Raw genomic sequence first — 21,672 nt, forward strand, 5'->3', positions numbered from 1 at the left:
CGGAGAAGGGGAAAAAAAATTACTTTCTGAGCTTTTAAAAGTGAACTGTAGCCTCTGCCAAAGCAGTGCTGGACTGACTGATAAGGCAGCTAAAGTGGGCAAGCTTCCCAGATTCTCATGTCCTTGAGATAGTGAACTACAGCGCTTGTTAGGGAAAACTCTTAAAAGTTACAGAAAGAAATGGCAGTTTCGGAAGCCTGGATAAGGATATGTGAGGGAAAAAAGGGTTTAGAACTTCAGCTTTTCGGGCAAATTTAAATGGATTTATAAAGGCAGATTCGAAGCCCAAGAGGGAGTATTACTAGTAATATAGTAAGTTTTGTTCCAGAAAAAAAATTAAAACGCACACCACATGGGACTGAGAAGGAAAAAGAATAGTTTTATAGGGAATCAAAAAAATGATTTCTAGTTTGTACCAGAAGCCAAAAAGGTGTATGTAAGGTGTTAAGTTACCCCAATTGGTATCGTGCGGGCCACACCCTTATAAATTTTACACGGACCACGAACAGTCGGTAGAGCATCAGAAAAGAGGGCAGAGAGGATTATTAGGGCAGAAAAAGTGGGGGCAGAACAAAATGTTGTAGAGGAAGGAATTCAGATTGGACTTAAGGGAAAAAGAACGGCTATGAGGGTGGGGTGAGAGCACAGAACTGAGCAGCAGTGAAAAAGAGCAATCAGTTGAACTACGCAGCAAATAATAAAGAACCGGAAAAGCGCTTCAAAGTGAAAAAGAGCCAAGCCAGATTTTGACAGGTGGAAACCAGTGCCTTGTATGACAGCGGCATACAGAGATAAGAACTAAGAAAAGCAGAGACGGAACAGTATAGTCCACACAAAAATCCAAATCAGACGGAGTGCAGAGACATACAAAAAGATGCAAAAGGAAAAAAGCGGACACTCCTACTGACAAAAAAGGGAAACAAGAGATACTACGCAGTTATTCATACAAGACCAGGAAATGTGTGTAACAGCTGAAACGATAGCACTCAGAGATATCCACTACAGTTTCCCGTAGGCATAAGGAGAAACGGAAATCAGAGGTTGTAATACAGCGCTAAGAAAAAGAGCCGAGAAAAGTACAGGAAGAAGGGGGGCTTTGTGGGCTGTTAAAGGGAAAGCATAGTTCAGAGGACTGAAAGAATAGATTAGGGTAATCTTTGGAAGGATATTCTGGGAAGTGTAGTAAGACTTAGAGAGATAAGGGGAAAGCAGCAGTTGGACGGCGGTAAGCAGCTACAAAGCTGAACCCCGTAATTAGTGTTTGCAGCTGAAAAGAGAAGAAAGTTGTAGGAAGTGGGAGGGACAGTCCCGAGGCATTAAAAAAAAATCTCGAGGGTCAGCACAAGCAAAAGTATGTGCCGCACACACAGAGTAAAGGCAGTAGCAGATGTGGAAAGGTGGGGGCTGTCAGTACTAGGAGCAGAGAAACCAGAAGGAGTTAGAAGGGAGCAATCTGAAAGCGTGCTGTTCTCCTAGAGTAAAGAAAATTCCCCCGATCCGGGAGCCTACAGAGAAGAACGGAGCAGGATTAGAGCCAGGGGATTAATAGGAAGAGGTAGGCAGAAGAAGTTAGGATGAAGGAGAGCAGGGAAAAGGGATTGGGAGGGCGACAGAAGAAGAAAGAACAGCATACATAGTAAGAACAGGGGGACAGAGATTTGAAAAGGGGGGATTAAGACAGAACACAAGATGGGATGGGAAACAGAGAATGCCCAATCTCTAAGGATTGTTAAGCGAGAATGCTAGCATAAAGACCAATCCAAAGATTTTGAACATTGAAATAAACTTACAGCAAACTCCAAATCGCAGTCGCCTGGATTCGGTGTTATGCATCATTCACACAACAAGCACAGTCTTGCGCACATCTTTCAAATCAAAGGGATGGACAGAATAGGAGAAAGAAAGAGGGTGAGAAAGAACAGAACAGAATATAGAAGTGAAAGTTAGAACTCAAAGAATCATCCCCACTAGGTTAAACGTTAGGGAAAGAAATCAGCATAGAAAAGGGCAGAGAAGCAGGTGTGTTAGTGCAGCGCAGGGCATGAAAACATTCAGGGAAGAAAGTAAAAAGACAGAAGAATAAAGGAGTATTTAAAGTGGGGGTGAGAATGGACAGGACATTAATGCCCCTGACGTGGGCAGTGTCCATGATAGGGATAACAGCAGAACAGCAGAAAAACAGAAAAAAGGTGATAGAAAGATAACATAGAACATTTGAACGCACAATATAAGTATCCCCTCTTGCGTTCAAAAGAAGAGAAAGGAGGATAGAGTGAACGGTCAGCGTACGGCTGGTCACCACTGTTTTCATTCCCCCCTCTTGGACCTCTTTCTGACTCCAGATCACACGGGATGGGAATAACTAGTGAGGTAATTAAATTCGCCGATGACACAAAATTATTCAGGGTCGTCAAGTCGCAGGAGGAATGTGAACGATTACAGGAGGACCTTGCGAGACTGGGAGAATGGGCGTGCAAGTGGCAGATGAAGTTCAATGTTGACAAGTGCAAAGTGATGCATGTGGGTAAGAGGAACCCGAATTATAGCTACGTCTTGCAAGGTTCCGCGTTAGGAGTTACGGATCAAGAAAGGGATCTGGGTGTCGTCGTCGATGATACGCTGAAACCTTCTGCTCAGTGTGCTGCTGCGGCTAGGAAAGCGAATAGAATGTTGGGTGTTATTAGGAAGGGTATGGAGTCCAGGTGTGCGGATGTTATAATGCCGTTGTATCGCTCCATGGTGCGACCGCACCTGGAGTATTGTGTTCAGTACTGGTCTCCGTATCTCAAAAAAGATATAGTAGAATTGGAAAAGGTACAGCGAAGGGCGACGAAAATGATAGTGGGGATGGGACGACTTTCCTACGAAGAGAGGCTGAGAAGGCTAGGGCTTTTCAGCTTGGAGAAGAGACGGCTGAGGGGAGATATGATAGAAGTGTATAAAATAATGAGTGGAATGGATCGGGTGGATGTGAAGCGACTGTTCACGCTATCCAAAAATACTAGGACTAGAGGGCATGAGTTGAAGCTACAGTGTGGTAAATTTAAAACGAATCGGAGAAAATTTTTCTTCACCCAACGTGTAATTAGACTCTGGAATTCGTTGCCGGAGAACGTGGTACGGGCGGTTAGCTTGACGGAGTTTAAAAAGGGGTTAGATAGATTCCTAAAGGACAAGTCCATAGACCGCTATTAAATGGACTTGGAAAAATTCCGCATTTTTAGGTATAACTTGTCTGGAATGTTTTTACGTTTGGGGAGCGTGCCAGGTGCCCTTGACCTGGATTGGCCACTGTCGGTGACAGGATGCTGGGCTAGATGGACCTTTGGTCTTTCCCAGTATGGCACTACTTATGTACTTATGTACTTATGTAGGGACCAAAATAATAAAGGGGATGGAACTCCTCTTGTTTTAGGAAAGGCTAAACAGGATAGGGCTCTTCAGCTTGGAAAAGAGACGGTTGAGGGGAGATATGATTGAAGTCTACAAAATCCTGAGTAGTGTAGAACGAGTAGAAGTAAATTGATTTTTTTTTTACTCATTCCAAAAGTACAAAGACTAGGGGACACTCGAGGAAGTTACATGGAAATGCTTTTAAAACAAATAGGAGGAAATTTTTTTCACTCAACGAATACTTAAGCTCTGGAACTCTTTGCCGGAGGATGTGGTAACAGCGGTTAGTGTATCTGGGTTTAAAAAAGGTTTGGACAAATTCCTGGAGGAAAAGTCCATAGTCTGCTATTGAGACAGACATGGAAAGCAACTGCTTGGCCTGGGATTCATAGTGTGGAGTGTTGCCACGATTTGGGTTTCTGCCAGGTACTTGTGACCTGGCTTGGCCACTGTTTGGAAAACAGGATACTGGTCTCAATGGACCATTGGTCTGACCCAGTATGGCTACTCTTATGTTCTTGAACAGTGACAAAAATATTTTGACTATAACTCTCCCCCCTTCACAGACCCCTTAAATTCCTCAACCCCCACCAACTCCCCTTATATTCCCCGATCCCCTCCTAACAGAAAGAATGCAAAACCAAGGAGGTTTACTAAAACAATATAAACTTACAAGTTTGCTATTGTTTTCAATAGTGTCTGTGAATGTTTTGGGTCACTCAGTATCGCAGCAAGCTCTGCCTACTGGCTTTGGCCCACAGAATGGGCTAGATACTCTCATGCCGTCTCCTGTCTTATTAAACCTCCTTGTTGGAGGCTGGTTTGTACCAGAGGCAATGGAGGGTGAAAATGACTTGCACAGCTTCTTTGGTTAATTGAACAGTGCTCAGAACTGGGTGCTTGAGTTAAGCTATAGAGCAGCTAGTATTGCTCACCCCCTTGCACATTGGGTTTCTTAAGGTATAACTGCTTAAGACATTCAATAGGTTTCTGTTTTCTGTCTATTGATATATATTTGGAGAAACCTTCAATTTATAGGTCCCCAGATTCCTTGTATTGTGGTTGAACTTACATGCCAATTCAGTGTGTTATTTGTAGTCCCTGATATTACCATGTTCAATCAGTGCTTCATGTAATGTAGGGTTGCAGAAATCCAAGACTAGTTCAGAATTTCCTTCCTGGATCTGTGTAACTTGGCAGCTCTCTAGCTCGAACCATTAAGCCTCTCTGTTTGAGGCTTGCTCACTCACAAAGTATTACTGCCACCATCAGGGCCGTGCCTAGGGTCTCCGGTGCCCCCCTGCAGTTGGCCCCGCCCCACCCCCCCGAAAACGACCGCTACACTACCCGCCCTGCCCCCACGAAAACGATCGCTACACTACCCGCCCTCTTCTCCCCAGATCCTTTTCCTTTGTTTAAATTTACCTCTGTCCGGCGGCAGCGTAGCGTTAGTGAGAAGGAGGCGGCGCTCTCCCCCCCGACGTGTCAGTCTTCCCTTCGCTCAGTGTCCCGCCTTCTTCTGACGTCATTTCTGATGTCAGAAGAAGGCTGAACTGAGCGAAGGGAAGACTGACACTCACTAACGCTACGCTGCCGCCGGACAGAGGTAAATTTAAACAAAAAAAACAAAAAAAAAAAGGAAAAGGATCTGGGGAGAAGAGGGCGAGGTAAGCATGGTGTGGCAGGCAGGGCACCCCCCCCCCCCAGAGGATGGCGCCCTCCTGCCATGCTTACCTCGCTTACCGTGTTGTCACGGCCCTGGCCACCATGTCCACAGATAGGCTCTGTGCTTTCCCTGCTACTTCTGGAGAAGTAAAATGTTGGAGGGGAAGGGGCAAGGGTGAGAAAAGAAGTAAATCCAGGGAAGGGGAAATCCTGGTAGGGGGGCCCAATATAGTGTTAATCTGGCCCCGAGTACCAGCATTGAGAGTTTTCTAAACCTACACTATAACTGTATTAATCACTGAATAACTAGGGCCAATTCCTCTGAAATCACATTCCTTTTATTACCAGTCTGCAAAGTTTTGGAATTCAGCATCAAACAATCAAATGCAGCCGCTAAATTTAAAGATACAAGGCTTCAAAAGAAGGCAGTCCATTCAATCACAGCATTAAGCCCATTCAGTTCTACAGTATCTAGTCGATAAATCCAATGTTGCTCACCCTGTCTCAAATGTTTGGACTACCAAAGAAAAATTAGGAGTAGGACACGTGGAGGGGCATAATTGAACGAAAACGTCTATCTCCATGGGCGTTTATCTCCAAGAACGGGTCCGTGAAGGGGCGGACCGAACCGTATTTTCGAAAAAAAATAGACGTCCATTTTTTATTCGACAATTTGTGAGCTGGGCGTTTTTGTTTTTCAGCGATAATGGAAAATGAAAGCGCCCAGCTCAAAAACGAATAAATCCAAGGCATTTGTTCGTGGGAGGGGCCAGGATTCGTAGTGCACTGGTCCCCCTCACATGCCAGGACACCAACCGGGCACCCTAGGGGGCACTTTTACAAAAACAAAAAAAAAGGTAAAAGAGCTCCCAGGTGCATAGCACCCTTCCCTTGTGTGTTGAGCCCCCCAAATCCCCCTCAAAACCCACTGCCCACAAGTCTACACCATTACTATAGCCCTAAGGGGTGAAGGGGGGGCACCTACATGTGGGTACAGTGGGTTTGGGGGGGTTGGACGACTAAGCATTAAGCAGCACAATTGTAACAGGTAGGGGGGATGGGGATGGGCCTGGGTCCACCTGCCTGAAGTCCACTGCACCCCCTAACAACTGCTCCAGGGACCTGCATACTGCTGCCAGGGAGGTGGGTATGACATTTGAGGGTGAAAATAAAAAGTTGTGAAACATCATTTTTTTGTGGTGGGAGGGGGTTAATGACCACTGGGGGAGTCAGGGGAGGTCATCCCCGATTCCCTCTGGGGGTAATCTGGGCCTTTAGGGCACTTTTTGGGGCCTTATTCGTGAAAAAACAGGAAAAGTGCCCTAAATTCTAGCTACAAACGCATACTTTTTTTCCATTATCGGCAAAAGGCGCCCATCTCTCCTCGGCCGATAATCACGCCCCAGTTCCGCCTTCGCCACGCCTCCGACACCCCCCCGTCAACTTTGTACGCTTCCGCGATGGAGTGCAGTTGAAAACGTCCAAAATCGCCTTTCCATTATACCGATTTATTCATTTTTGTGAGATAAACGTCTATCTCCCAATTTGGGTCGCAATATAGGCGTTTTCCTTTTTCAATTATAAGGTGGAAAGTGTGGAAAATGTTCAGTTTGTTATCTGGCAGATGTTTCTAGCTTGCAAAATGTTTGGTTTTTGCATGGTTCTTTAGTGTGTCACAAGACAATTGGTATTTTTCAGGTTCCAGGAGTTTTTGGCAATTCTGCTTCAGTCAGTATTGAACATCTTACCTGTCTGCTTAAAATAAAGGAAAGTGACAAGGGTAACATGACCGTATATCGAAAGAAAGGTGAGTGTACAATATACACTCAGTCAAACAAGACTGCCTCAGCAAACCTTCATGTAATTCATGTTGCAAAGACTCTGATTCCACTGCCCCCTGTCCTTCTGGAAACCATCTATAAAAACATGGAAAAGGTTCTCATCTTGGGTTAATTTTTCTCATTCAGGACACAATGCAATATAATTCAAAATGATTTACAATGTTCAAAAAGCCTACAGTGTGAGAAATTTTTGAAACCCTGAGGAATGGTATCAACAAAAATTTAGAGGGCAATTCTATAAATTGGGGGCCCTTTTACTAAGCAGCGGTAAAATGGACCCTGCGCTAGCGACAGTGGCCATTTTTACTGTGCGCCAAGGCCCTTTTTACTGCATTGGGCAAAAAGCCCAAAAACAGAAATGGCCATGTGGTAGGTTTGCACTTACTGCGTGGCCATTTCAGGGGGGACCACTTACCAACACCCATTGAGGTAGCGGCAAGGACTTGTGCGCTAACCTGGCAGTAACTGGGCAGTGCGTGGTCCTGCCCAATTACTGCTGGGTAACCCCCTGCATTAGCATGCTACTTGTGTTGATCTACTTCGCGCTCTTTCATTTCGGCGCTCTGGCGGCTGAACATTAAGCACAGGTAAATGCAGGCGCTAGTCCGGCACTAATGACTTCTAGCGCCTGCATTTACTTCTGATCATCCCATGTGAGTTTTCAAAACCACAGGCTATTATCAGGGCCGCAGAGAGACTGGGCTGGGCCTGGGGCAAGGCCGCCCCTGGGGCCCCGCCGCCACCACCCCACCCCCGAGGTCCTCGTCATTGCCGCTCCCCTCAGTCCACCACCGGGCCCCCCTGAATTCAAATCATAGCGCCTCACCTCGACCTCACTCCATGTGAAAGAAGCGCAGCAGCGGCAGTCTGCAGATCGCCTCCCTTCGGGCCTTCTCTCCCTGTGTCCCGCCCGGCAGGACACAGGGAGGGAAGGCCCAAAGGGAGGCAATCTGCAGACTGCCGCTGCTGCGCTTCTTTCACACGGAGCGAGGTCGAGGTGAGGCATTATGATTTGAATTCAGGGGGGCCTGGCCCAGTGGTGGACGGAGGGGGGCCGGTGGAGGGGACTGTGGCGCCGGACCCTCTTGGAGGCCCGGGCCCGGGGAATTTTGTCCCCCCCTGCCCCCCCTCTCAGTGGCTCTGGCTATTATTTACAGTATACAGAGCAGGTATCTCAAACTGTGGTTCTTGAGAGATGCAATCTGGTTGAGATTCCAGGATATCTCTAATAAATATGCATTTTTTATTATATCCAAACATCCCTTCATACAAATATTAAATTCTTAACATTTCAAACACTTTGCTGTTCTAATACATATAATTCAAACTCAGAACAGACATCATCATTGCACATCAGATCACACCTTTTTATTGGGAACCAAACATGGAGTACTGGTGTCTACATTTCTTTAGAGAATGAACTGTGGTAAACACATGAGATATTTGGATATAGGTTGAGCTTTCATGATGTTGTTTGATCCCCGATAAAAAGGTGTGATCTGATGTGCAATGATGATGTCTGTTGTGAGTTTGAATTATATGTATTAGAGCAGCAAAGTGTTTAAAATTTTAAGAATTTAATATTTGTATGAAGGGATGTTTGGATTTGCAATAGTTGTTTTTATAACTGTGGTAGCTACAAGGATTACATCTACTATATAATATTTTACCCTAGTACTACTAATGAATATGCATAAGATAGATTTATGTGCCCACTATCTTCTCCCTTATGAGCACATTTATTTCATGCATATTCATTAGGGAAATTCTGAAACCTGACAAGATTGTGACACTCAAGGGTCAGAGTTTAAGGCCACATAGGGTATAGCCTACTGCAGTGCTGCTCAACCCAGTCCTCGGGGCATACCCAGCCAGTAAGGTTTTCAGGATATCCATAGTGAATATGCATGAGATAGATTAGCCATTGGCCTACTGGCTAGAATTTTGACCATAGGAAAATGTATTTCTCTCTCTTTTTTTGCTTCAGGTATCCACATAAATCGTGGGTAAAGATTTGTTGTACTTCTAAGGTTTTGTTTTCTTTCAACTAGAACTGTGGAAATAAAAATATTGTTGTGTTTTTTTTCCAGGATATGAATTTAGCACTTCTGGTCTCAAGAATTTTGAGAAGACTGATTTTCAGAACACGCTGTCAGGGATTTACAGAACATTTGTGTTCCCAGCCACAGGCGCCGCCTTGTCTGATGCTCATGTCTTCTGTCGCCAGACCTGTGCACAGAGCTCTTGCTGTGATGGTTTTATACTGAGTCATAATGTACTTAATGGAGGTAACAAAGCACGGTAGATTGCAAATCAATTATCAATATGATACTATAAGATAGACAGTTCCAGTCTGAGTAAGAGAGTGACAGGTATGCCATGTATTAGTGTCCTGTTGAACATGCAGATAACCTCCTTAGTACATAGCATATTTTCCATATTCTGATTGTACGTGACATCTGATACTTAAATATTGGAGATACTTTTACCACTAGCTGAAAACGAGGGTGCATTTTAAACACTCTGTATTATTAGGAAAGGAATGGAAAACAAAAATGAGGATATTATGGTGCCTTTGTATCGCGCCATGGTGCGAACGCACCTCGAATATTGTGTTCAATTCTGGTCGCCGCATCTCAAAAAAGATATAGTGGAATTAGAAAAGGTCCAGAGAAGGGCGATGAAAATGATAAAGGGGATGGGACGACTTCCCTAAGAGGAAAGGCTAAAGCGGCTAGGGCTCTTCAACTTGGAGAAAAGACGGCTGAGGGGAGATATGATAGTGGTCTATAAAATAATGAGTGGAGTGGAAAGGGTAGACGTGAAGCGTCTCTTTAATCTTTCCAAAAATACTAGGACTAGGGGGCATTCGATGATTCTACAGCGTAGTAAATTTAAAACAAATTGGAGAAAATGTTTCTTCACTCAACGAGTAATTAAACTCTGGAATTTGTTGCCAGAGAATGTGGTAAAGGCGGATAGCTTAGCAGGGTTTAAAAAGGTTTGGATAGCTTCCTAAAGGAAAAGTCTATAGATCATTATTAAAATGGACTTGGGGAAAATCCACTGCTTATATCTGGGATAAGCAGCATAAAATGTTTTGCACATTTTTGGAACCTTGCCAGGTATTTGTGACCTGGCTTGACCACTGTTGGAAACAGGATGCTGGGCTTGATGGACTTTTGGTCTGTCCCAGTATGGCAATACTTATGTACTCACTAAATCGTTTTCCAATGGACGCTCTCTGCACCTTTCCCTTTTAAACTTTGAACTGTCGAGGGACTATCTGGCGCATGCTCTTCATCAAGTTCTTTGGTCACCCAGTTGAAGAAGTCAAGCTGATTCATTTGGCAGGATTTTCCTTTGGTAAAACCATGTTGCCTCAGATCCTGTAACCTGTTGGCTTCTAGAAAGTTAATTATCCTTTCCATCAGCAGCAACTCCAATAATTTTCTATCACCGATGTGAGGCTTACCAGCCTGTACTTTTCCACTTCTTCCCTGTCTCCGCTTTTGTGAAGAGGGACCACATCAGCTTATCTCCAGTGTTGAGGAACTTCTCCTGTCTCTAAAGATCTATTAAATAAATCCTTAAGTGGTCTCACCAGGACTTCTCTGACCTCCCTCAGTACCCTGGGATATATCCCATCCGGCCCCATAGCTTTGTCCACTTTCAAATTCTCAAGCAGTTTATAAATGCTTTCTTCCATGAATGGCACAATATCCACTCCATTCCCAGATGCTCCCACGGCAACTGACCACGATCCTTCTCCAGGATTATTTTCCTTGAACACTGTAGAGAAGTATTTGTTTTTATCACATTCACTTTCTCCTCATCACTCTCCACATAGCCATTCTCAGCATCTTTCAGTCTACCAATTCCATTCTTATCTTTTCACCTTTCCCCTATATATCTGAAAAAGGTCTCGTCACCTCTCTTAACATTTTTAGCCATTTTTTTGTTCCACCTGCGCTTTCGCTAACTGTATTTCCCTCTTCACTTCTTTGAGTTTAATCCGATAATCCTTTCTGTGATCCTCTTGTTGCATTCTTCTGTATTTCTTGAACGAAGCCTCTTTTGCCTTATTTTTTCAGTCACTTGTTGGAGAACCATATAAGCTTCTTGTTTCTCTTGTTTTTGTTTACTTTCCTAGCGTAAAGATCAGTTGCCATATTTATACCAGCTTTCAGCTTGGACCACTCTTTATGTAATCCATGGATATAGAATCAGTTAGTCATACCTCTGTTTTTAGACAAGTAAATCTACTGCTTGAGAATGGAAACTCTATAGCAGGAAGTATGGATGTTGCCACTAAAGTAGCACACATCTAAAACAATATATAAATTGTGTGTTTCATTTGAATCCAGGTACTATCATGTGTGGATTGATGAATTTCCCAGATGTGCTGCTCTGCCATACAAATGATTGGATGAAAACTTCAAAACTTGGAGGTGATGGAGTATGCAAAGGTGTGAAGTCAAACAAGGAACAGAAACAATTCTCATTCAGCTTGGGAGGGCAAGAGTTCACTGGATGTAAGTAAAGAGATTGGGCTTTTTATACTGGAGTAGTACTGGAGAAAGCTGCTGTCTCTGACCCTCTGGTGGAGCCAGCTCTGAGATATTTTAAGTTGACATTGCTATATGGTAATGGGTATCTTAGCAAAGTGCTGGAAAACGATGGGCCCTGTGTTTAGTATACTTAGAGGGGCATAATTGAACGAAAACGCCTATCTCCATGGGCGTTTATCTCCGAGAATGGGTCCGTGAAGGGGCGGACCGAACCGTATTTTCGGAAAAAATAGACGCCCATGTTTTATTCAATAATGTGTGAGCTGGGCGTTTTTGTTTTTCAGCGATAATAGAAAATGAAAGCGCCCAGCTCAAAAACGAATAAATCCAAGACATTTATTCGTGGGAGGGGCCAGGATTCGTAGTGCACTGGTCCCCCTCACATGCCAGGACATCAACCGGGCACCCTAGGGGGCACTTTTACAAAACCAAAAAAACAGGTAAAAGAGCTCCCAGGTGCATAGCACCCTTCCCTTGTGTGTTGAGCCCCCCAAATCCCCCTCAAAACCCACTGCCCACAAGTCTACACCATTACTATAGCCCTAAGGGGTGAAGGGGGGCACCTACATGTGGGTACAGTGGGTTTGGGGGGGTTGGACGACTAATAAGCATTAAGCAGCACAATTGTAACAGGTAGGGGGGGATGGGCCTGGGTCCACCTGCCTGAAGTCCACTGCACCCCCTAACAACTCCTCCAGTGACCTGCATACTGCTGCCAGGGAGCTGGGTATGACATTTGAGGGTGAAAATAAAAATTTGTGAAACATTATTTTTTTGTGGTGGGAGGGGGTTAGTGACCACTGGGGGAGTCAGGGGAGGTCATTTAGGGCACTTTTTGGGGCCTTATTCGTGAAAAAACAGGGTCCAGGAAAAGTGTCCTAAATTCTAGCTAAAAACGCATACTTTTTTCCCATTATCAGTGAAATGCGCCCATCTTTGTTCGGCAGATAACCACGCCCCAGTTCCGCCTTCGCCACACCTCTGACACGCCCCCATAAACTTTGTCCGCATCCGCGACGGAGTGCAGTTGAAAACGTCCAAAAATCGGCTTTCGATTATACCGCTTTATTCGTTTTTGTGAGATAAACGTCCATCTCCCGATTTTGGTCGGAACTTGGGCGTTTTTCTCGTTCGATTATAAGCAGGTTAATGTGTTATTCCTGCATATTTGTTTATTAAGAGGTCCCTTTTAAAACAGGTCATCTGGATAGGAAAACTGAGTACTCCAGTCCAGTACTTAAAGGTCTTCATTTGCTACCAATCCAATGGCAAATAACACTTAGTGCTCTTCTTACTAAGCTGCGGCAAGCACTGGTGCGTGCTTACCGCAGCTTAAAAGGACTTACCATGGGACGCGCTGAGGTGTCCCACGTAAGTTCTGAATGTCTGCGAGCAAACCATGTGCTAAAAAATATTTAACATTTTTTCTGGGAGGCGGCGTGTGTCTTGGGGGCAGAGAGTGGTATTTCTGTGCTAATCAATTAGCACATCTACATTGGCGCGCACTAAGAGGACAAAGCTGTGGTAAAGAGTGGCCTGCGGTAGTGTGGGCGCTTTAAAATTGCCACGAACCGAGGCCATTTTTACTGCAGCAGGAATGTCCATTATTTTATATGTAACAAAAGAGAGGGAACGAAGTACAAACTAAAGTCCAAAAAAAAAAAAAAGTCCAAACAAAAAAAACAGCACCACGGGCCTTTAAAAATGGAACACAGTTCTTTAATGAATGAGCCTTGACAAAAAGACCCGGCAAAAAGACCCGGCACTTTCACTTTCTATATCCAAATGGATACAGAAAGTGAAAGTGCCTTGGTGCTTTGTAGCTTTTACTATATGAGACGTGGGGTAAGGAATAATATATTGTAGAGGAATATATTCGAGTTATTCCCCAAGTTTTCCACGTCATCACTGTGACCCCTGACGCAGGTGCTAGTCACCGAAACACGGCCCGTGTCGGGTCTTTTTGTCAAGGCTCATTCATTAAAGAACTGTGTTCCATTATTTTATATGGAAATCGTAAATGGCCGTGTGTTAATAAAGATATCGATGTGTGGCGATTTAGTGCCTGAGCTCTTACCACCTCCTATTTAGATGGTAAGGGCTCACATGCTAACCTAGTGGTAATTAAATCCATGGATAAATCCTTCTTATCTGTTCCCTTCTCCACTACTGCCAACTCCAGACTTCGCGCCTTCTGTCTCGCTACACCCTACGCCTGGAATAAACTTCCTGAGCCCCTACGTCTTGCCCCATCATTGGCCACCTTTAAATCTAGACTGAAAGCCCACCTCTTTAACATTGCTTTTGACTCGTAACCACTTGTAACCACTCGCCTCCACCTACTCTCCTCTCCTCCTTCCTGTACACATTAATTGATTTGATTTGCTTACTTTATTTTTTGTCTATTAGATTGTAAGCTCTTTGAGCAGGGACTGTCTTCTAGGTTTGTGCAGCGCTGCATATGCCTTGTAGCGCTATAGAAATGCTAATTAGTAATAGTAGTAGTAATTGGACAGTGTGCGCCAATGGCCAATTACTGCAGGGTATGCCTACTCTCCGCCCCCCCCCCCCCCCCGTTCTAGAAAATAGAAAAATATTTTCTGGCGCGGGAAACTCTGCGTGGCAAACACAGAACTAACGCAGGGTGCTGCGATGTGCCATACAGTAGTGCTGTTTTGTCACATGCTACCTGCGCCTTAGTAAAAGGGCCTTTATCTGATTAGCACAGGATTAGCCCATGAGCCCTTACCGCCTACAAAATAGGTGGCAGTAAGGGCTCATGCGCTAATTTTTGGTAATGGCCCCACGCTAATGGCAACATTAGTGTGTGGCCATTAATTCAGAAAATAGAAAACAGCCATTTTCCAGCAGCATTAAAAATAGTCTTAGTATGCAGGAAAGACCCACGTAAGAGCGCACTAAGGCCACTTTTTTAACACAGCTTTGTACAAGGACCCCTTAAACCTTTGAGCCTTATTCACAAAGCAGTAAATAATGAAGCACCATTGGCTGCTGCTTCATCTCTTAGAATTTATGGTCCATCTCGCTGCTTGCATTCTATTGTTAGATTCTTTTGGATGTCCCTTAATTCTTTATGTGGAAGGTGCCTGTTTGTGGAATATATTACTTCTTGAGTTTCACTGTATCAGCTCAATTGCTTAGTTCAGGAAACAGTTGAAAGTACATTTATATACTCAGGCTTTCTTATCATAAGTGTTATCTCAAGATCTTATACTACTCTAATTGCCACACAGTCTGTAAACTTTATTATATAGATTATTTTAAGGTTCTTTGACTTATTGATGTGTTTTAGTATGTACTTATTATGTATTGTCAAATTTTGTTTTTATTTGCTGTTATGTATGTTTTAAATTTTTGTACCCTGCCTAAAATTGAAAGATAGTGCAGGCTATAAATATTTTAAATAAAAATAAATAAATACATAAGGGACCCTTTTACCAAAGGGCAGTAGGGGTAGAGCGTTAGAGGTATATTAGTGCTTTTAGCGCGTGCTGTGTAGGCGCCCACAATATTCCTATGGGCACCTACACAGTTAGTGTAACGGTTGTGCCCCTGTTTCATGCTCTCACTCATCTCGCCATCTGGTGGTCAGACCTGGTGGCTACGATGGACTGTCTGTTTGCTGTTTCCCATGTTCCAGAAGTCATGCCGGTTTGGTCCGGATCTTCCAGCCTTCCAGACTATCTTGGGATTTTTGGAACTTAGCAGCACCCTTACCTGGTGAACTCCCTTGTATGTTGCCTTATTAAGCACCTGGGAACTTTCAGGCTTTGCCTTGGCAACAGAGGTCTTCAGTTGTGTTCTTGTCCTTGTTGGTCTGTTGCGGTTCCTGCCTTGAATGCTTGCTTTGCCTGTCTTTGACCCTGCTTGTGTTCCTGGATTATTCTACTGTCTGCTGCCGGCCCAAGACTCTGCTTGATACCTGGTTTACTTTTGATTGCTGCCAGCCTACAGACTCTGTGTGGTTCTTGGTTTCCCTGCTGCTTTGCTGCCGGCCGGTAAGACTCTGCTTGATTCATGGACTATTCTCCTGCTGCTGCTTAGTGCTTCTGTTCCAGTCCAGCTGCTCCAGTCCGGCCTGTGCCTGTCTGTCTGTGGTCTGTCTTGCTTCCTGTTTGGATGATTTGCCTGCTGCTGCCGATCCTTGGCAGTGGCCCAAGGGCTCACAGACCCAGTGTATCGTGAGAAGCCTGACAGCGTGCGCTAATTTTGTGCACGCGCTAAAAATGCTAGAGCACCTTAGTAAACAGAGCCCTAAGAGATTAAAGAGGTGTTATGCCTTAATCCCTCCAGTGGGCAGCTGCGTAATCAGAGCAACTTTCTGTAACTTGGATGTGCCAAACCTTAGATGAGAGCATGGTCACAGCATTTATTTACAGAAATCGATTTGTTGTATATTGTACTGGGGTCCATCCAGGAATTATAGAAAATCTGAATGCATTAGTTACCCATCAAGGATTAAGGAGCTGGCCCAACCTCTTTTTCAAAAGGAGCTTTGTTGGTTTTGGGTAGGGTGTGCCATTCAGCTGCATGAGCTGTGATTAACCAGACCTCGCTCCAATCAAGTTTCTATACTTTTCACAAAGGCCTCACCCTAGCTGTAAAAGCAAGTGGTGGCCAGACCTAGTGCCACAAATTCAAATATGTTTTATGTTCATGCTTACTTAAGCAGCTGTACAAGTGCATCAGCAGCAGAAAGAGTAGAAAAGGGACAGCTTCAAGCATGTTCACTCGCTTTACACTCTGCTGATTGCCCTGTCTCAACCATTTCAACCATCATAACTGACCATAGGTTGTTTTGGCTGGCCAAACCCCCAGTCCTAGCCCTATCCAGGGTAGGTTGGGCTGTAATTGAAGGTTGAGCCCACCCTCATGACCACAGCTGGGCTGCTATCCCAAACATTGGGCTATCAGATATGTTCTGCTCTCAGGAACAGGCCAGGGGAGGCCTAAGGATCTAATTTCACTGTAAGGATGTTGATTGCCTGTACACACTCAGTAGAATCCTTGCACTGTAAATTAGAGATGGAAGAATGGGTGGAGAATGTGATATTACTGCCCTAGTCTGATGGGCGAGCAATTGGATGGCCACCCACCATCCGAAGATGTTTCTTTGTGTTTCATTCCCCATTCATGTTCTGGATAGAGCAAGTCTGTAGAGGAGGATTCACTTTTCTTAGTGAATCCGGTCCTTGTTTAACTGATTCTGTAAAGTATCAGTAAAGTGACAAGATTTCCATGTTTTTGCAATGCTATGCTATAGCTGATTTATATTCCGCATTATTTCCTAATAGGATTCTGGGCAGATTACAAATACAAGATAAAACCACAGACGGGCTGAATTACAATTAGAACAACATCAAACTTTAAACAGTATCATTATCAGTAAACAAAATTTTTAATTCTTACGAATCAATAAATGTGAACATGATCTCCTAATATACCCCCCCCCCCCCTGTTTACTAAGCTGTGTCAGCATTACCGCACTGGCAGCCGCTAGCGCAATTTAGTAAACTGTGGGGGGCAATTTGGTAATCCATTTCATATCTTGGCACCTAAATACCTAAAAGAATATTCAAAATAACGTTTTAGTTTAATCCCTTTAAAACTTGGAAATTTCAGAGTTATAAAGTGTGAACAAATCGAGAAGCCCTACCAGAATTTAATAACAGACAATATTTTGTTAATCCTGCTGAAATTTGGCCTGCAATAGACTTAGGGGTCCTTTTACTAAGGTGTGGCAAAAAGTGGCCTGCGCTGGTGTAGACACTTGTATTGGATGCGTTCAGGTTCATTTTTCAGTGCACCTGCAAAAAAGGCCTTTTTTGGGGGGCCGAAAATGGACGTGCGGCAAAATGAAAATTGGCGCACATCCATTTTGGGCCTGAGACCTTACCGCCACCCATTGACTTAGCAGTAAGGCCTCACACATTAAGCGGGTGGTAATCGTCAACGCACGTACAATGCCAATTCCCTCCCAGTTAGTGCCATGTGCTGGAAAATTTCCGGCATGCCTACTGGACGCACATACAAAATGAAATTATCACCCAGGCCACATGGTTGCCGGGCGGTAGTTCCAAATTGGCGCATGTTGGACGCACGTAGGCACCTACACAGCTTAGTAAACGGGCCCCTCAAAGACCACACAAGCTCTCTTAAACTCTACATGTAACTTGACATGAAGCCAATGATGCTTTCTCAAGAGAGGAGACTCTCTCAAACCTTCTCACCCCTAGCTGTTGTATTCTGAAGTAACTATAATCTTTTTAGCAACTGTAAAGAAATCACTCCATACAAGAATTGCAATAGTCCAGATAAGGTAGCAGTACTGCTAGAGCTATACTCCTAAAACGTTATGCACTTAAGAATGAATGAATAGCTCTTAATTGTTATAATCGAAAGTAAAATGTAAATGAACAATAATTTATGCACTTTTCTAAATTTGTTGTTCCCTCCAATCTAGATGATATGCTGATCATTTGATTTTATTTTTCAGCATATTCTTTGCTTTCAAAAAGTATTGGACAGGTGGAATACAGCACAAAACTAACTGCTGAGGTGAAAGAAGAAATTCAGAGGATGTTTACCAGATTTCAGAGGATTTATCTCTGGACCGGTGAGATTTCGACCACAGTGTTTATCACTATCCTTATTTAACTTTACCACAGAGTACCCTAAAATGCATTTTCACTTTGGGGCCCTTTTACAAAGTGTTGGTAAGCCCAACGTGGTCTTACCGCACCCTAACTTGGGACTACCGCTGGCCCAACACGTCCGCCAGCAGTAATTCCGGCTCGAATGCATGTCATTTCCGGTGCACCGGACATTTTTATTATAGTGCAGCACCAACCTGGTGGTAATCTGGCATTGCTACCGGGTTACTGCAGGAGCCCTTACCGCCACTTTAATGGGTGGCGGTAAGTGCTCCCTGCCGCATGGTCAAGTTGTAAGAGTTATCTTGCCGCATAGCCATTTTTGGGGGGAGGGCGTTTTACCTGCTGGGTTAAAAGGGCCCTGGCGCGCAGGAAGAATGGCCCCTGCCTCTACTGCAGGACCCTATTTCCCACAGCTTAGTAAAAGGACCTCTTAAACTGCCAAAAGAATTAATAAACGTATTTAAAACAGTGCGTTTCAAACTCGTTTGTGGAAAAGTGCACCAACATTACCCACAAGATCACAAAAACTGAGAAATGTTTAATGCTTACTGCACAATTTACTATACCACCTCTGGTGATTGAGGACACTGAAGTTGTATTCGAACAACAAATGAACACCTACGCTTCCGAAAGCTGCTGAAAATATACCTCTTCAAACAAGCCTATCCAAACGACCCAACTTAATTTACGATCAAAATCCACACCACTAACATTAAACATGCCTCTACCCCCCCCCCCCCCACCTATCTTCATCCCATCCTTCTCTATACAATTGTATTATCTTTGTGATTCTTTGTACCCATACATTGTGTTATCTCTGCGACACTTTGTACCCATACATTGTAAGCCACACTGAACCTGCTATCGAGTGGGAAAGAGCGGGGTATAAATGCTATAAATAAATAAATAAATACAAATAAATAAATAAATATATATATAGTCTACAAACAAAAGATGGAAAGGAATGCCAACAAATCAACAGGACAGGAAAGAGAAACAGAGTACAAGAGAAACATGAAGGAAAGATCTGGAAAGCTCAGGGATAGATGACTAGGGAAGGGTTAGGAAGAGTGAAACGAAAAGCAGGCACAGCTTTCCAGATCAATTGACTGACCCAGAATCAAGATTTACCGTAGGCCTGTTAAAAGACAAAACTGTTTAGAGATCTCTAAACTTATAGTAAGATGTCTCCAGTTGGACATCAGGGATGAGTCCATTCTATAGCAATGGAGCTGCATAAAAGAAAGCAGAGAAACAGGTACTATCAAGATGGGCACAGCAGATTGAGGGAATTGTTAAGCGAAAATATTGGGAGGAGCATAGCACTTGGGGCATAGCGCATGGTGTAATCATGGATCTAAGATAGGCTGAGCATGAGGAGTTTAAATAGAATGTGTATAGGCACTGGGAGCCAGTGTTCCTGGTATAGTAGGGATGTTACATGATACAGAAAATATGAATTGGACATGGTTTGTTTTCTAGATTCTGACGTACTCACCCGGACTTCATCTCCTGAATGTGATGGTGGTGCCATATTTCAAGGACAGAATTCCAGTGTGTTAACAGGTACTGAGATGCAGCAATAGATCCTTAACAAAACACCTACACTCAGGACCCCGTTTGCTAACCTATGCTAAGGTTTTGCACCTGACGTGCATTAAGGGGATAATACTCTAAAGTGGGTGCTGATTATGCTTGTAAATGATTAGAATATGATGTATACATGCATATGTCTGCACATATGCATAGAAAGGCCAAAATTCTGTCTACGTGCATGTCTTACATACTGCATATGTGACAGATGGATATACACATAGGGGGTCTTTCACTAAGGCGCACTAGCATATTTAGTGCATGCTAAAAATAGGTGCGCTAAATGCCACAGACACCAATGTATTCCTATGGGCGTCTCTTTCATTTAGTGCGTGCCTATTTTTAGAGCATACTAAAAACGCTAGTGCGCCTCAGTAAAAGACCCCCATAGGTAAGGTCTGGGCAGGATCCACACTTATGGAGTGGAGGAGTGGCCTAGTGGTTAGTGTGGTGGACTTTGGTCCTGGGGAACTGCACTGCAGGCACAGGCAGCTCCTTGTGACTCTGGGCAAGTCCCTTAACCCTCCATTGCCCCAGGTACAAATAAGTACCTGTATATAATATGTAAGCCACATTGAACCTGCTATGAGTGGGAAAGCAAGGGGTACAAATGTAACAAAACAACAAACAAACAAACAAACATAGAATTCTGCAGTTTATGTGCTATCTCCAGCATTTAGGCATGAACACTTACACCAGCTCTATGGCAAGTTTGTCACCTGTTTTTTTAAAGGCTGGGTGCCAGGTGGCAGGAGAAGAGAGGCATTGTCGATGGAGCTGGTAGGCAGGAGGGGACTGCGGTGCCAGCGGAGTACCCCTCCCCACCTGCTGACACCCGGGGCGGACCGCCCCCACTGCCCCGCCCTTGGTATGCCACTGGACAGTATCCTTTCCAGTGATCTGCAATGGCAATGCAATCAACTAATACAGGAAAGAGAAAATACATTTTGCAACATAATCTAAAGCTATCTACCCAAAATATCACCTCAGTGCAACCGAAACAAATAAATTAATTTGCTCTGTTTCCCATATGTATAGGAAATAATTGGGGTAAATTTATTTTGACAGCTTATAATAACAAAAAGCTCTGCCATAGATCTTCAGGTCTGATAAATATGTAAAACCTAAACAAAAGCCCTTATCCAAAAGAGAGACAATGACTGTATTTCCAGATTGAACTTCAGGCAAATAAACAAACCTGACAAATTCAATATACCAGTATATATGTCTGTGGAAAATATGGACCTTGGAAAATACAATTGTCTGATGAAATATTTGAGATGAAGAGTCCTTGTAAAACATCATCTTCCTTCATGCTTCTTATTGACTCCATGATCTGCTTCACTTGAATATGAATATCGTGGCAGCTGTTGAGTTTCCTAATGGAAGTTTGCACAGGCTTTTATTTTCTGAGGTGGAGGGGTTATTTTATTATTTTCAGAGGGGGAGGGGTTGTTCTATTAACATCACCTGGGATAGGGTCATACACAGACTCTTTTCCTCCGATATTCAGTGCTATTTAACTGGCCAGGAATGGCTCTTGCCCGATTAAATAGTGCTTAACCAGCTATCCGTGAATATTCAGCAGGAGATAGCCAGTTGTCTCCTGCTGAATATTCCCGGTCAGAGCTTAATTGCTAACCGGTTATATTGTGCAATATAACTGGCTATCCACTAATATTCAGTGCATTGCCGGCTAAGTTTGGCAGCCAAGTCACGTTGCCCAAATAGAAGGCCTACCTTTGACTGGTTTAAACTTAACCAGCCAGCGCTGAATATTGGCTTGGTCTGTTAAGTTTAAACTGGCCAAAAATAAACTGGATATTCAATGCTGGTCACTGGGAATGACCCAGCATTGAATATCTGGTCTCTCCACCAACCATGGGAGTTAGCTAGGCTGCCTTTCACAGTCTGAATATTGGCCCTTTTGAA

General features: G+C 43.8%; 1 protein-coding gene across 1 annotated transcript in view; it reads left to right on the top strand.

Moving 5' to 3' along the window:
* The window catches only part of TG (thyroglobulin), a 429,523-nt gene that overhangs the window by 158,859 nt on the left and 248,992 nt on the right, over positions 1–21,672 (top strand). The window contains 5 exon segments of the mRNA XM_030189954.1: positions 6,757–6,865; positions 8,990–9,187; positions 11,267–11,434; positions 17,988–18,107; positions 19,630–19,713. Of these exon segments, the coding sequence (XP_030045814.1) occupies positions 6,757–6,865; positions 8,990–9,187; positions 11,267–11,434; positions 17,988–18,107; positions 19,630–19,713 (679 nt within the window).

Source organism: Microcaecilia unicolor, chromosome 1 (assembly GCF_901765095.1).
Source record: "Microcaecilia unicolor chromosome 1, aMicUni1.1, whole genome shotgun sequence".
Lineage (NCBI taxonomy): Eukaryota > Metazoa > Chordata > Amphibia > Gymnophiona > Siphonopidae > Microcaecilia > Microcaecilia unicolor.